General features: G+C 48.3%; 1 protein-coding gene across 3 annotated transcripts in view; it reads left to right on the forward strand.

Moving 5' to 3' along the window:
- The window catches only part of LOC8052295, a 96,927-nt gene that overhangs the window by 10,606 nt on the left and 70,707 nt on the right, over positions 1–15,614 (forward strand). For all 3 annotated transcript variants that reach the window (XM_042287519.1, XM_042287515.1, XM_042287513.1), the window contains exons 8-13: positions 6,402–6,465; positions 7,080–7,124; positions 11,283–11,326; positions 13,614–13,760; positions 14,667–14,756; positions 15,225–15,321. In XM_042287519.1, the coding sequence (XP_042143453.1) occupies positions 6,402–6,465; positions 7,080–7,124; positions 11,283–11,326; positions 13,614–13,760; positions 14,667–14,756; positions 15,225–15,321 (487 nt within the window). The remainder of the gene's footprint in view (positions 1–6,401; positions 6,466–7,079; positions 7,125–11,282; positions 11,327–13,613; positions 13,761–14,666; positions 14,757–15,224; positions 15,322–15,614) is intronic.

Below are 15,614 nucleotides of genomic sequence, written 5' to 3' on the forward strand. Positions count from 1 at the left end.
ATAATGCAAAGGAATTTTAACATAGTTACTACACAGACACGAAGCAGGGGACCAACAATGGTGATGACAATGGTCAAGCAATAATAGGGCGAGAGGACCTACGTTGTGATGCAGTTCCCGCCTTTCTTGTATCTACGTTCGTGCGTTCAGAGCTGTCGTGGTGCCACTTTAGGCGCACTTCTTTTTGTGTTACTACTCCGTTTCACGATAACGTGGCAAAGTGCAAAGGCTGGGGCCCCCGCGATCCAACAAGACTGTCGGAGCAAGTCGGGTGATAACACTCCATGGTCGAGGCCATAGAGGCGTCAATACAGCCAAAGCAACAATGACGTCCGCTAGAAAGCGTAGTTCTGGGTTTTGTTTTCGTTGGGTAATTGAACTCGAGCAGTTCCATCTCTATTGAGAGTATATAAAAAATTAACCAATAAATATTGATGAATTTATGAGTTTGAATTATATTTAAACCAAAATAGTGACGCCACATCTTTATCTGGTCCAGATTTTTTTCTCCTCGTAGCGCCATGGCCGTTAGCGATCGCAGCCGTGTAATTGACCGCTTCCGCTTAATGGGATACTTCAATGAAATTGGAAATATATCCGTCGTGTTCAAAAATAGGTTGAATATGATCCACAATATCCGTAAGTGACAATCGCACGTTTGTATTTTGAGCCTGGTGACTGTATTTTTCATTATAAACGGCCCACTTTAGCAAGCGCTCAGAGAAGGCCCAGCTTACAGCATGTGACATCCAACGCAATCGTGACGTAGGTCGTCTCGGGACGAGCAAAGCTACGGCGAGGCTAACGTCGAGGAGATGGCCTAGTCGTTCCAGCCACCGAAGCGGCTGCTTTTGTACGAATTTTGAGTGACAGGTTAATCTTTTATAATCTTGTAGGGGGACAATAGCTACTTCTGGAACACACAAAAGGGATTCTTGGGAAGGGGGGAGTTCCTCCTTCCCCTCTTCTCTTGTTGTGGCCGGAGACGAGACACTCACCGTCACTAGCTGTCAAGGTTCCTAGACGGGCATTACAAGCGAGGCGTTAGCGACATCCACTAGGTGCTCTTTGCTAATCGTTTAATTCGTTTTAAAATTCCTTTTCGTGACTTTTTTAACAATATATTCGTGTGTTCGATGTGATACTGCTTCTTTGAACACACATAAGACCATAAAATAAACGCCGAAATTTCGTTGTAGTATCCCTTTAAAACATCGCCCTGGCAATAGCACCCGCCACAGATATGCGGGCAAATTAAGTGTTCCCAAAGAACTAGCTACTCTAGCGAACGGCAATGTTGCGGTGGTGCATGTTTATCCCAAGTTGGTTGGTTTTGCAGCGGAGGACTGCCGGTTCCTTGGCGCAGTGTTGTGACGTGGTGTCGCGTGCCTCGCTCCGACGCATCATTGAAAACTTGTAAATCGTTTTAGAAAGATCTGGAGCGCGGTTATGCGCCAAAGTTAACACTTGCTCAACTTCAGTTTTTGTAGGCGAGACCAAGAGATGGCGCCAGGAGCGCATCGTGATCTAGATAAGCGCGTGCGCCGCGAGACGCGGGGTACTTTTCGCCACTTGATGCTAGGGTAATAAACGTTGTGGGTCTGCTTCGTCTACCCTCGTCTGCTTCGTCTGCCCGGCTGGCGCGTCGCGCCCAGAGCACACAAGCTTTGAACATGGTGTCAGAAGTGGGGTACACCTGCTCGTAGTCAGCGCTACCGCCATGCCGGACGAAGAAAAGAGCGTCCACCTCGGGGCCACGGGGCTTCAACCGCCGTCGCCGTTCGTCTTCACGAGCCCAGGTGAATGGACAACATGGATTCAAACCTACGAGGACTACGCCTTCGCCACCGGTCTACGCTCTGCAAGCGACGAAACGCAAGTAAGAACGTTGCTTTATTGCATGGGTCCGCAAGCTCGTACCGTGCTAGCTTCGCTTGGCGTGCCAACCCCGGAGACGCAACCGTTTGCCGCCGTCAAGGAGAGGCTGACTCAACACTTCGTTCATCCGGCGAACGAAATTTACGAAAGCCGAAGATTTCACCGCAGGACTCAGCAGCCTGGGGAAACAGTCGACGCGTTTTTCACAGCTTCGAACCCTAATCAGACACTGCAACTATAACAGCCCCGAGATACAAGACCGCCTAGTGCGTGACAAGTTCGTAGTCGGCTTATTGGACGAGAAGCTATCGGACCAGCTGTGCCGTTCCACACGGCTCACCGCTGACGAAGCACTTTTACAAGCACGCCAGCACGAAGATGCTGAGAGGGAGCGCGCTTCTCGTTCGGCGCAAGCTGCAGCGGCCTTGAACGTCGACGCGACGAAGAAAAAGACTGCGTCATCCGCTCCGTCGTCGCGCGCACGTAACCGGCAGCAGCGTTTGGACAACGCAGTTTGTGGCAATTGTGGGCGTTCTGCGCATGACCGCAAGGATTGTCCAGCACGGAAGGCAACTTGCATTTTCTGTAAAAAGCAAGGTCATTTTGCAGAAGTTTGTCGCGCGAAGAAGCGCAAGGAGAAGTTGGGCTCCGTCGAACTCTGCTCTGTTCGTACGCAACGGGCAAGATACGTCGAAGTAAGCGTCAACGGCCACGTGACAAGGTTCAAGGTGGACTCGGGAGCAGACGTCACCGTCGTTCGGCCGTCGCTTCCAGGCGTTCCTCGCAAGCTCGACGCAGTGGAAGGAGAGCTTATCGGCCCGGGGAACCAGCCACTGCCTGTTTTGGACACTTTCCAAGCTACTCTGGCGTGGAAGGACAAGCGCACCGTCCAACAGCTTTACATCATGCGGGCTCAAACTACACCGCTTCTAGGGTTACCTGCGATAGAAGCTCTCGGCGTGGTCAAGTTTGTGAACACCACCTCCGCCGAGTCCGGAAAAATGGATGGACGTGTCCCGTCTTCAGACGCTCGTGTCAGCTGTGTTCCATCTTCTGACGCCCATATCTTTAAAGGACTGGGCGAACTCCAAGAAAAGTACACCATTCGTCTGAAGTCAGGGGTTCAGCCGTACTCGTTGAGCGTTCCAAGACGAATACCGCTGCCGCTCTTCGACGTCGTCAAGAGAGAACTTGATGGCATGGAAGCTCAAGGTGTCATCAGAAGGGTTGACGAGCCGACAGCATGGTGCTCCAGACTTGTCGTCGTCCCCAAGTCGTCGGGTGGGTACAGGCTGTGCGTCGACCTGACCAAGTTAAACCAAGTTATTGAGCGGGAGCGATACGTCCTGCCGACGGTTGACCAGATCCTGGGGCAGCTAGGCGACGCCAAAGTGTTTTCAAAACTCGACGCGACCTCCAGTTTCCACCAAATCAAGCTCAGCGACGCAAGCGAAGAATTAACGACGTTCATCACGCTGTTTGGTCGCTACTGCTACCGTCGTCTGCCATTTGGTCTGGCGTCTGCACCCGAATATTTTCACCGTCAAATGTCACGGGTCCTGGAGGGGTTGCCTGGCGTCGTGAATATGATCGACGATGTCCTTGTTTACGGTAGAGACCTTGAACAGCACGATCAACGCCTTGCTGAGGTACTCCGACGACTTGAGCAAGCCGGGGTAAAGCTCAACGAGCATAAGTGTGAATTCCAGGTTCCCTCGGTCAAGTTCCTCGGAGTCGTCGTCGATGGAGATGGTATCTCGCCGGATCCCGACAAGCTTCGAGCCATTCGGGAGCTACCTCCGCCAACGGACGTTGCAGGCGTTCGCCGTCTACTGGGGATAGTGAACCACATTGGACGCTTCCTGCCGCACCTTTCGGACGTAACTGCCCCCATCCGTTCACTTCTCAACAAGTCAAGCGCATGGTCCTGGGGAGCAAGCCAAGATGACGCGTTCAAGCGGTTGAAGGCTATGCTGAGCTCGGAAACCTGCATGGCAAAGTACCATCCACGCTATCCTACGAGACTTTCCGCAGATGCAAGCTCATTTGGCCTGGGAGCGGTACTGCTGCAAGATCAGCCGTCCGGAGTTCGTCGAGCTGTGGCCTTTGCTTCAAGGTCCTTGACTCCGACTGAAGCACGCTACAGTCAGACAGAAAAGGAAGCTCTTGCCGTGACCTGGGCTGTTCTTCGGTTCGACCAGTATCTGCATGGGCTTAGTTTTACCGTGGAATCAGATCACCTGCCTCTCGTCGCCCTGCTGGGAAAAAAGGAGCTGGAGTTGCTGCCACCGCGAATTCAGCGAATGCGCATAAAGCTGATGCGCTACCAATTCGACGTTCGGCACGTACCAGGTAGACTTCTTGCCACGGCGGACACGCTGTCACATGCCCCTTGCGATGTCCGGTCTTCTTCTACAGTATTCTCCGTCGAAATTTTCGCTAGCGAGATATTTAAAGGTCTTCCACCTCCCCTCGCTAACAGGCTGGAAGAGGTTCGTCGTCGACAAGCTGAAGATGGAGAATGTTCTCTCGTCGTTTGCTACTGCCAAGAGGGATGGCCAGACAAGAGGAAGCTGCCTCCCAACTTGGTGCCGTATTGGAAAGAGAGAGGAAGGTTGACAGTCTCGGAGGACCTTCTTCTGCTGGACTGCCGTCTCGTTATTCCTGCTGCTCTGCGTAGCAACGTCCTGGCCCTTCTGCACGACGGCCATCAAGGACTTCGCCGCTGTAAGGAGAGAGCCAGAGAAAGCGTCTGGTGGCCTAACTGCGACAGCCACATCGAACATTTGGTCACCAGCTGTGACAAGTGTGCGGAAACAAGGGTTGTACACTCGGAGCCCTTGATGTCAACGCCTACACCAGATCGGCCATGGCAACGCCTAGCCATTGACTTGTTTCAGCTGAAAGGCCGTGATTATGTTCTCATGGTGGACTATTACTCTCGGTTTCCGGAAGTCGTCTCCTTGAGCTCTACGTCAGCCTCAGCGGTTATCGCGGCTATCAAGAGCTGCTTTTCCCGACATGGGATACCGGACGTTGTATGGACAGACAATGGTCCGCAGTTTGCTTCACAGGAATTCGCAAACTTTGCTCTGTCATACGGTTTCGAGCATGAGACCAGTAGCCCTCGGTACCCGCAGAGTAATGGCGCAGTAGAGCACATGGTGCGCACGGTGAAGGATCTTTTGTACAAGTCCGAAGACCCATACCTAGCGCTTCTCACCTACCGGGACACTCCGGGCATCTCGGGAGTCTCTCCTGCCATGTTGCTGATGGGTCGGCGGTTACAGACGTGTCTTCCTGCTCTGCCGCAGCGACTCGCACCAGTTCAGCCAAGCCACGAGAGGCTCCGGGCTCAAGACTCCAGGAATAAGGTCCGGCAGGCGGGAGACTTCAATCGCCGGCACAATGCTCGCTCTCTTAACCCTCTCAAGCCAGGTGACAGCGTCTGGGTCACGGATGCCAGCTGTCAAGCACGCGTCCTGAGCCCTGCCCAACGACCACGGTCGTACGTCGTAGAGACTCCCAAGGGAATCCTACAGCGAAACCGCCGGCACCTGGTGCCCTTCTCGCCGACCGTTACTACGAGGGAGTCTGTCGAGCTTCCTGCTGCCGAAGAGCCTCCAGGACAACCACCCGAAGAAGGTCAGCCTGGGGAGTTGCCCACTGCGGGCTGCTCTTCACCCTCTCTGGATCGTGCATCTTCCCCGCAAGGTGTTACAAGATCACGCTATGGACGTGCCATCAAGCCACCAAGACGGTTGGACTTGTAAACATCGCTTTCTTTCGAACTGTGTAACTAGAGTGCAGTAACGAGCTCCGGGGGGAGATGTAGGGGAGACCAAGAGATGGCGCCAGGAGCGCATCGTAATCTAGATAAGCGCGTGCGCCGCGAGACGCGGGGTACTTTTCGCCACTTGATGCTAGGGTAATAAACGTTGTGGGTCTGCTTCGTCTACCCTCGTCTGCTTCGTCTGCCCGGCTGGCGCGTCGCGCCCAGAGCACACAAGCTCTGAACAGTTTTCGCACCCACAAGGCCGTGGGTGCGAAAACGTGCCTGCGCTGTTTTCCATCCCTTATCTTTTCAAACAGCCAGGCTGGCGTCTGTTGCACGAGTGCCTGGCTTTAGTGTCGTAGCTTTTGCGGCTTTCTCTAAAAGCGGTCTGTATAGACTAAAAAAAGGCATTCTGCACTCACTGCCGCACTCCACAACTAAACCAATCTTCCCTTAATTAATTCGCAATTTCGCTCACTTTCGTGCACTACCGCTCGGCCTGTTGATTACCTTCGTCACCGTATCATGAGCCGGAGTTACGTCCGTGTCGCCAATTGATATTGATTTTGTGTTAAGGAAGTAAGCGCATATTTATTCTGCCATATGGTGCCGGAACTTAGCACCCAAAACCAGAGACTCTGTATCAGGTTTGAGATATGACACCTAGTCGTCCTTTGCTGTATTCGGTGACTGAGGTTCTTTTCTGAATAAGTGTGCTCTGAATGAAAAATTCGGTCCCCCTTGGCAGGACCCTCCCTGCAGTGCCAAGCGGGCAACTCGCACCGTGGAGACTGGGGCAGCTTTAATCTCAGGTTTGTCCGCTTTGCCCCGTCATGTTCGACTGCATTTCTGTTCTTGCACCTAGCTTTGAAGTGGACAATTGCCCCTTTTGTCTGGCCTCTTGGCGAGCGGAAAAACAGACAATGAAAGTTCCAGGTCTCAGCTTACGTCGTGATACTGGCCACGGGAATGTCACGTGCAAAGAAAAGAAACCCTTCTTCCAAGTTGAGGCGGGCCTTGTCCACGTTTATCCTACGAAGCAAACGGTTAGTTTTGTACGAACGCAGTGTCTCGTAGATTTATGCCTCCATATCGTCTGTTCCCTTTGGCCGACGTAACCGTTTGGTGTTTAGTAAATGAGTATGAGCTCATTGTGTTGGTAAAGGTCCGGTTTCAGTATTCGAGACGTGCAATGCTTTCGACAATGTTTACATTTGCCACCGCAGCCAGCGTGCCAAACCGTCTGTTGCGCCAAAAGGCCCGTCATGATGGTCTCTGGGATTTGGTGGAGTCAAAATTTGCAAGGTGGCACGTGCTGTTTTGGAAAGTCCAAATAACGTTTTGCCGCTCTTGCAAGGGGGGGTTGTGGCAGGCACTTGGCACACTGTGCATCCACTGCACTCATGCCCGCTGCATTTGCTTTCAGGTTTTGTGCCGCAGCTGTCCTCTCAGGAAGAGTTCATCAGTGCTGGCAAGCCTCTTTCCAATACCTCTTCCGACGCTATTAATAATGATAGTAGTACTAATCTTTGCTTGCAGTCCCTCAAGATTACAATTTCAATCTTTTCTTTGTCACACCTACGCAAAACGCAATAAAAAAACTCCCGACGCCCCAATGCACGCAAAAGTAACTTTTTATTTAGCATTGGCTTCTAACCAAAATGTGGCAATGTTATGAGACCTATTGTTGGAGTATTTTATTTATTAGCATTATTAGGACAGTTTAGATTTTAGAAATACGCTAGAACCTCCTCTATACATTTTTCAGCAGGTCACAGTAAAAATGTGCGTAAACCTGAAAATGTAACAATCAATAATGCTTTTGGGGCCTGAAGGGGAGACAGGAAGAAACCCTCTCGTAGCAAATTATCTACCCAGGGCTTTCACGGTTGTAGAGAACTTTATTCGGGTATTGGTAGATACTTCCGTAACATTCTCTCCGACGTCTGGAGACAAGAGATTATAAAGAAAATAGAAAACCCTTTCGATGAAGGCACGGTTAATAATAATCTTTTTGGTACAGTTCATTGGGGTTTGGGGGCTGATGCTTCCCCGTGTCAGCTACTGTTCCGGTGTAGAGCAATGAAGCTTTATGCGCACGCACCCACACGGTGCATGATTACCAACTTTTAAGTCCTCGTGAAATGATGCTAGCGGAACTGGGGAAATCGAGCACAATGGAAGCACGCATGTGCTTCTGGTGTGCAAAAAAGATGGAAGAATAGTCGGCTGTTACAAAAGCCATAATCCCTTTCGAGCCTAGTCTGAGGTCGTGCCTGCCCGACTGTGTGGAGAATAAAAATCAAGAGGGTTTAAATCATGCTATTTATCATATCAGTTTCACTATTATGGCTTACATCAAACCTTTCCTACAAAAATAACTCCGAAAATATATTTTTATTTTCTAGTTATATATCATTTTATGCTTTCTTTTTATGTGCATTTGTTGATATTTAAATAAAATAATCACCGAGGAGGAAATATTTATATCGAGCTGAGCACGAGCAAAAGGCAGTGCCCTTCCGAGCAATCGGAGCCTCGGGCTTTCTACCTTCTGCTTTGTTGATCAGTTACATAAAGCAAATCATAATGGAAAAGAAGGAAACAAAAACGAGAAAAGTAATGTCCTGTTGCAAGCAAACCAGAACGCAAAAGAGAAAGCAGATAGAGCATTTTAACTAAGAAAATCAGTATGGTTTTGTTCTAACTTGGCAGGTTTGCATCAATAAAATGTTTTTACATAAACTAGCTTACTAAGTTTACAGAAATTCTTTCTCCTGCAATATTATCAGGGATTGGACAAATCTATCAATTAATTTGCCGTGTTTAAAAATACATATTTCGATAACGATTCTCTGTTTTCAAACTACAGCGATTTAAATCAAATAAATCAGATTTACTTGATTTTTTTTTAGAAAATAGTGATTATGATTTTTTTTTCCACCCTGCCACCCGGGCAAGAATCACGGCACAGAGAGGCCAAGAGGTGAAAGAGTGATGGGGCAGCCAAGGGAGGAGGGCGTCCCATTGGTCAGGTCGGCTGGCTGGACGTAACGACCGGGAAAGTAAACGCAAGAGGCGAGAAATTGGGAGACGGGACTCGCATTCTTGAATCTGGGAAGCCGCATCAACCGAAAACATATCGACGAGGTTCTAGCCTGTAGTTTTAATTTGTAACTCAAAAGGATGGAATGCATGGATCTCCAAAGTTCGTCTCTTCCATTACCTTTATTATCGTGAAATTTATACTATTATTGAGCTCGTCCTGACTTCAGTATTTTAAATTTACAGTTATTATTATGATAATAAATACAGTCGAATCTCGTTAATCCGAGGGGGACTGAACAATTGTTTGAATGAAGCAAAGTTTGAATTAACGGGAGTTTCCTCCCATAAAGACGCATGGCTAGTTTTAATTAAGGTAGTTAGGCAGTTTGAATTATCCGCAAGTTTGAATTAGAGAGGTTGAATTCATGAGACTGTACAGGGCGTCCCCCAAAAATATTTACGGGGTTTTACTCAACGCAAAAATAAACTGGTATGCATCGCCAAACGCCCATTTTCTGTTTAATGTATTGCTAGAGGTCCCAAGGAGATGCCAAAGTTTCAGCACCAACCGTGATCTTTTTCAAAAGTTATAAGCGATTTTCTAAAATTTTCAATGTGAAATGGCAGCTGATGAACCTCTTATAATGCACTTATGACGCTAGTTACCGAAAATGTGCGAAAATGGGCCCTATTTTACCATTGAAAATTTCAGGAAATCACTTGTAACTTTTTGAATAAAATGGTTAGTTCTAAAACTTCGGCATCTGGTTCGAGCTAGAGTCACTCTATGTTGCCAGAGTGTCGCATTCGATAGCATCCGCTGTTGCCGTTTAATTTGGCTTTGTTCGGCCATTTCGGCACCAAAACTTATATGGTGGAAGGGGTTTCACGTCTGACAACCCCCATCTCTCAAGTGGACGCGCAGTGCATTACCACCAAATTTAGGACGCGCCCAGGTCGGAACGTGCTTCCTGAAATCGCCGGTGAAACATGGTTGAGTCAAAACAATATTAATTGTGCCGCAGAGCCTTCTTTGTAAACTAAAATTTTATGAAAATGTCACGCTCCTGTCGTTCTGCACTAATCTCCTATAAACGTTCCTACAAAAAGAACTTTTCCCATTTGTTTTTATGCAAAAACATGCTTCCTATATACTCATAAAGACAACAGTAAAAAAAACAAAATCAGCAGAGAGATTTAAAATCGCTTACATGTAGGAATGCAAAAGCATTCCTACAAGCAGCGTGCCACGTCTTCTTATCGCTCATGGCGCTCCGGCGGTGACATTGCGCTCCTCCACTGTGCAGGCGCGGCGAACCTCGCCGGCTCCACGCCTTCTGTGACAATGCATCTGCATTGCTGTGCTTTTCTTTGTGTTTTATTTCTGAGGCGCGTCTGCTTTGATGTTGAGCGCCCCTGTTGGCTTCCGTCACGAAGCATCTGCGTTGCTGTGCTTTTCTTTGTGTTTTATTTCTGAGGCGCGTCCGCTTTGACCTTGAGCACTCCTGTTGGCTTCCGTAACAAAGCATCTGCGTTGCTGTGCTTTTCTTTGTGTTTTATTTCTGAATGCACATGCTTGATAACTTGCATTTAGGTGCCGTTACACTCTGCCAATGGGACTTGGTGCCGTTTTTCGCGGTTACGGACAACGCTGGGCTGTGCTCTACGGGACAGTTAATGCTTTCGCATTAAAAGATTGAGCGGCCATCTTGGTGCCTCAAGGCTGGGAGTTTCTGTACTCTGGGAACATTCAGTGGTTCTAGTTGGGACCGGTAGGGCTACATGGGGGCAAAAGATGACCGTTCGGTGATGTATAATTTATTTTTGGGGTAAATATAACAATGTAAATTTTTGGAGGGGACACCCTGTATATTCTGTTCGTACATTTATTTTGAAGGTACTGCCGGCCAACTTTTGAAGGCCAAGGCATGATGTAGGCAGAACAATGAAGAAAAGTCAGGAAAGCAAATAAATAGGCATAAGTATTCAGTAAAAAAAAGTTAATGGGTTAGTCTGTGGAGTCACTTCTAACGAAGAGAAGTTAATCAACTGCACTAGGAAATGTAGCAAAAAAGAGAATACTCGTCGCGCTGCAGGATAACTTGTTCCACATGCAGACGGTACGCAGAAAAAAGGAATATTTCAAGACATCTTTCCTGCAACTAAACCCTCATGCTTCTGTCTTGTGTCACGGCTCACATTATGCTGAAGATAGCCATCAAGCTTTAAACAAGTTTTGTTATGTATTAATAATTACTATGATTGCACTACTCTTGAGACCGGTGTTAATGAAGTTGGTTATAACGGAATAACGGCTACAGTGAAGCAATCACGATTTCCCATTCTCTTTTGCACTTCGTTAGAATCAAAGTCGGTTATAACGAAATAGTGGATATAGCGTAGTGATTTCCGATTCCCATTGACTTCGTTATAACTGGTGTCGACAGTATTATGTATTATTGATAATCTAAGATTATTAATAACTAAATACGTATACCTGTTTAGCCTCATCTTTGTATCTGTCTCGCAGGCAGAGGTGCACCAGATTAAAAGATGGCATTTTTCTTCTACCTTTCCTCAGAAACCTCAGCCTCAATGTTGAAAAAGCTGGGTGGAGAATTTCAGGCAAGTGGGGTGACTTTGTTCCTGACCATAATCTATACTATGTTTGGAAATGGTAGCAGTGTGATTCCTTTGTGTCTAAGTCACCTAAAATGCTGTCTTTTTCGCCTTGCAAGCCAGCTTTACTTGCAATTTTTGCAAGTTCCTGGCAGTACTGTTTGTGAGATGCAGTTTGCGGCACAGTCGGATGTATTAGCATTGGGGGTTGATGCAGTTTAGCACGATGAAGCTAGGCTGGCGGGGAAAATGTGCCCGAGAGAAATATAGCCTGCAATGTCTAGCATTTCTGGGAATGGTTTGAGAACAAAGTTTTTTTCTGGATATAGGACCACCATTTTATGACACATGCCAAACAATTCAGATGCTTAGTGGATTAATTTTTCAATTCAGCGGGGAACATAAATTAATGACAAAACAGGCTATCTCTCGACGACCTCGGGGAAAAACGTGTTTCTCTGTTCGTTGTTTCTTGTGCGAGCTGCGTGCCTTCCACAAGCTACACATTTGTAGCAATTGTGGAGACACTCGCGTATTTTCTGGCTTGGCCAAAAGTAATACGTACTAGTAGTATTCTCTCAGGGAAGTAGCGTAGCTCCTAATATCTTGCGTTAGTTTGGTTATGTGCAGTGTGGCTATAGAATGCAACAGGAACAAGTTTTTGCCAAAACGGACTCCAGCAATGCTAGCTGCAGTATCTTCTCAAGTGCGGATCGGCTTTTTTGTAAACAGACCCTGCAGAGCATGAAGGGTCTCAGAAAATGACGTGGACTGCACAGAGACGCCAACCATTCACCTGCTTAGAATCTTGGTGTGACACTTCAGCTTCTTCTAGGTTAAATGCGTCAATATGCACGTTTTCAACTAAACATTTTCTGAAAGAATGCACATAATTTTTAATCGCATAAATACGATAAAGCCGAAACTAACCTGCAGCTTTACTGGTCCGCCATCTTGTAGTGATGTCAGATGTTATATAGCACATGGGCAGCCTGAGCCATTTTCGCCCGGCATCTGAAGTAGTCAGAAGGCCATCGCGTTCATTTGTGGTAACCAATGGGCTACTATTCATTGTGTTTGTTCAAGTCGAGCAATGACTGGCAAACTTTTGAAGACTCAGGGCGAGATCGACGAGATTTCGGAGGACTCGCCGTTTGCATTAGATCCGCTGCCGTCGCCTCCGAGGGAAAAGCCCTTGGCGGCTGCATTCGCGATCCGCCAACACGTGGACCCAGATGCCGCTTCAGAAGCAGGGTGGTATGGAAGGTTTTGCTTGCTATAGTCGGTTACAAGTCAAGAAGGTAGGAGAAGCTCCTCCCACAAGTGTGATGCGCCCGTTTCAAATCTCTCCGCAGTCGAAAGAAGAGTTCACTGGAAACGCTCCGTGTTCCGCTTCAATGGATTCCCACTTGTCTCCAATCCCACTTTTTAAGAAAGCGATCTTTGTATTCATCGGAGTTGAAACCGAGCCCCTGAAAGCAGCCTTTGTATCCATCGGGGGGGAAGCTAATCCCCGAAAGGCGTATTTGTTTCCGTCGGTGGGGGAGAACTCTAATCTCCCTCTCGTGCCTTCCACAATGCTAAGTCAAAGTCGAAAGATAAAGCAAATATGTACAGAAAGGCAAGACCCTCCTCGCGCGCTGGCCACGACGTCACGGAAACGGTGGGATGCTATTGGATGCGGAGGTGGCGGAGGGATATCCGATTCCCTTTGAGGGGCATTTGCCGCTACCTTCTTAACCTGTAACTGACTATAGTGCAACGCGGATGCCGGTAGCCAGCGTTGGCGTTGGACTGCTCGAACCCACTTCCTTTACAGAGTCTTCTTCATCGGAAATCGACGAGATGTCACTTTGCCGTATTTATTCGTGCTGTTATTGCACTCCACAGCATAGCACGGATTGCCTTCATCGCGCGCCGCAAATAGCCTAAACCAGACACAATCCGTAAAACCATAAACAGTCACTACCGCTTCGCCGCCATAGAGGAGGGAGTATCTGCCCTTGGATACAACGTTTCACGTCGCAGTTATCCCAGTGCCGCTGCCGCTCGTTGTTGCCAGTAGAGCAGCGGCCAGTGATTTGCAGGTGTGTGTGTAAACTTCGAAATTCATTTTCTCTCAAGAAAATGCGTGTTTTGATTAGATATTTGGTAGACACTCAGGAATGGCTATTTAGAGCATGGAGAAAATGTTTTGAAAATTGGTGACCATCAATATTTTGCCTTTAACGCGCGAGTCAAAGACACGTTCCTGGTAGTTCCGGGTTCCGAGCGAGACCGTGGGCCTGCGCAGACAGCGGAAGAGGCGTCGGAGGAGAGCCTGGAAGGGCAGCCTTGGAAGCAGGACGTGACGCGCCCGTCCTGGCTGCCCAATGCCCAGGAGAGGGTGTCCATCTCCAGCTACTTCAAGGCGTGCTCCGCGCCCATCGAGGGGCTCCCTGTGAGTGCCCACCTGCTTGGCGTTGCACCTCGCCGCACAGCACGTTTCTCCGACCTTGGCGTCCCGTGCCATCTAAAGTCGCTGCGTCTTGGAAAAGTGGCACCAAGCTCCTCGTATGGTCGACATTTTGGTGTGTGGAATGAGCGGTTTTTCCTTGACCTCTGCATTCTTGATGAATGCAGAGTTCAAGGATGCAGTGGCACATTGCTCTCTCGTCAACCCAGACTTTTGCTATTTACACGCCGGCGAAACGAGCGCACATTTTTGCACCGACACCACACGCAGCGTTGATGCTTAGGATCATTCAAAAATCATTTTTCTCTCTCGGATTCTGCGTAAAGAACAATATCTTGGCGCAACTGGTTGGGGACGACCCCTTCAATGGTTTGAAAGCACCGAAGTGGCGAGTTCCACGACAACGGAAACCGAACAGCCCCTTGCGAGGTTTTGGGGGTTTGTGTGCTAGTATCTGTGTTTGGCTACCAGGCAGGAAAGGCAATGGCGCTACTTTTCCAGGATCTAGTGACCTTAGTGCTGTCCACGCGTCGGCCGACGCCACTCTGCATAGTCATTGCGAACTCGAGGGTTGCTCGTAAAAGCACTGGAGAGGGGGACCCAAGTGGGAACTAATCGATGAAGTGCGCTGAGAGCATAGATGCCACACGTTTTACGTGCAACACAATTGCCCAGCAATTCGCTACTCTTTTTTTTATGCTCGTCTTTTTGCAAAAAGTAATATGGTTCAATATCGACTGCATTTAATTTATTTTCGAGTGACATGCCAGCATATGTTGGCATCTGCTCCACAGTATTTACTATGTCGCAAGACGCAATTTAGAGGGAGCCGCAGATAGAGCAGGGGGGCAAATCTTCCTCTTTTTTTGATTCTCGAGCTTTGTTTCGCAGTGTGCAGTAGAGGAGAAAGGCACAGAGAAGAAGTGGGAGGTGGCCGGCTCTCTCACTCATGCTGCTTCGAGCCAATTGGAGGCTAACAAAGTGAGTTTTATTTTGAAGTTGCAGTAGTCTGGTATCGGCCTAGTAAGAGCTACTTTTGATCCAGCTTGCGCGAGCAAACAAAGTCGCTCCATGCTCAATGTGCCTCATAAATAAAATATTGGAGTATTTTTTTTTTTCTTCTGGGGAAGTGGATTTGTTATTAATGTGGCCTACTTGAGTATTTCCTAAAACATGTATGCAAGCGTACTGCATCTCGAAGGTGTTTAATGTATGTCCAAAACCAAGCAAAAATAGTTTCTACCAAACAATGATTTGTTCTATATATGAAGAACAGAAAGTCGACGTATACTGCCATACTTGCAAGAAGAACGGCTTGGGTGAACATGTCGTCATTTCTAGCTTTACGTTTGTTTCACTTAATTGGCGTTAACACGTGGGTTAGGTGACAGCCAAGGGAGAGACGGAAATCAGAGTAAAGGATGCGGCTCCTCTGTTTGTCCTACGCAGTCCGACGCCATGGTTGTGCCGGCAACGGCGGAGCCTGGCTTCGAGACCTTCACGGCCCAGTCCCTGGAAGAGATGGCTGTACAGGAGCTGGGTTTGAGTAAGGGGCCTCCGGGCTGTCCGCTTCTCTGCCACGCATGCCCAAAGCATGCCGCTGGCTGCCTGGAGTGCGTCTTCGTCTGGTGTCAGCTCATCTCCTGAGTAGCTGTCGTTTCCGTCTTTTGTTCCTCTGGAGGAGTAATCTGCTCACCACCCCTCACTTCCCCTGCTCGAGAAGTAAAAGGAGGAAGTGTAAAGTACTGGATCCGTTACAATAGAATGATGATAGGTACTTTGGATGGCAGTAGGCTACAATAGCATGACAATATAGTGACACTAGTTCTACTTTTCAAG

This window comes from Ixodes scapularis, unplaced genomic scaffold (genome assembly GCF_016920785.2).
Source record: "Ixodes scapularis isolate PalLabHiFi unplaced genomic scaffold, ASM1692078v2 PGA_scaffold10__122_contigs__length_95168666, whole genome shotgun sequence".
Lineage (NCBI taxonomy): Eukaryota > Metazoa > Arthropoda > Arachnida > Ixodida > Ixodidae > Ixodes > Ixodes scapularis.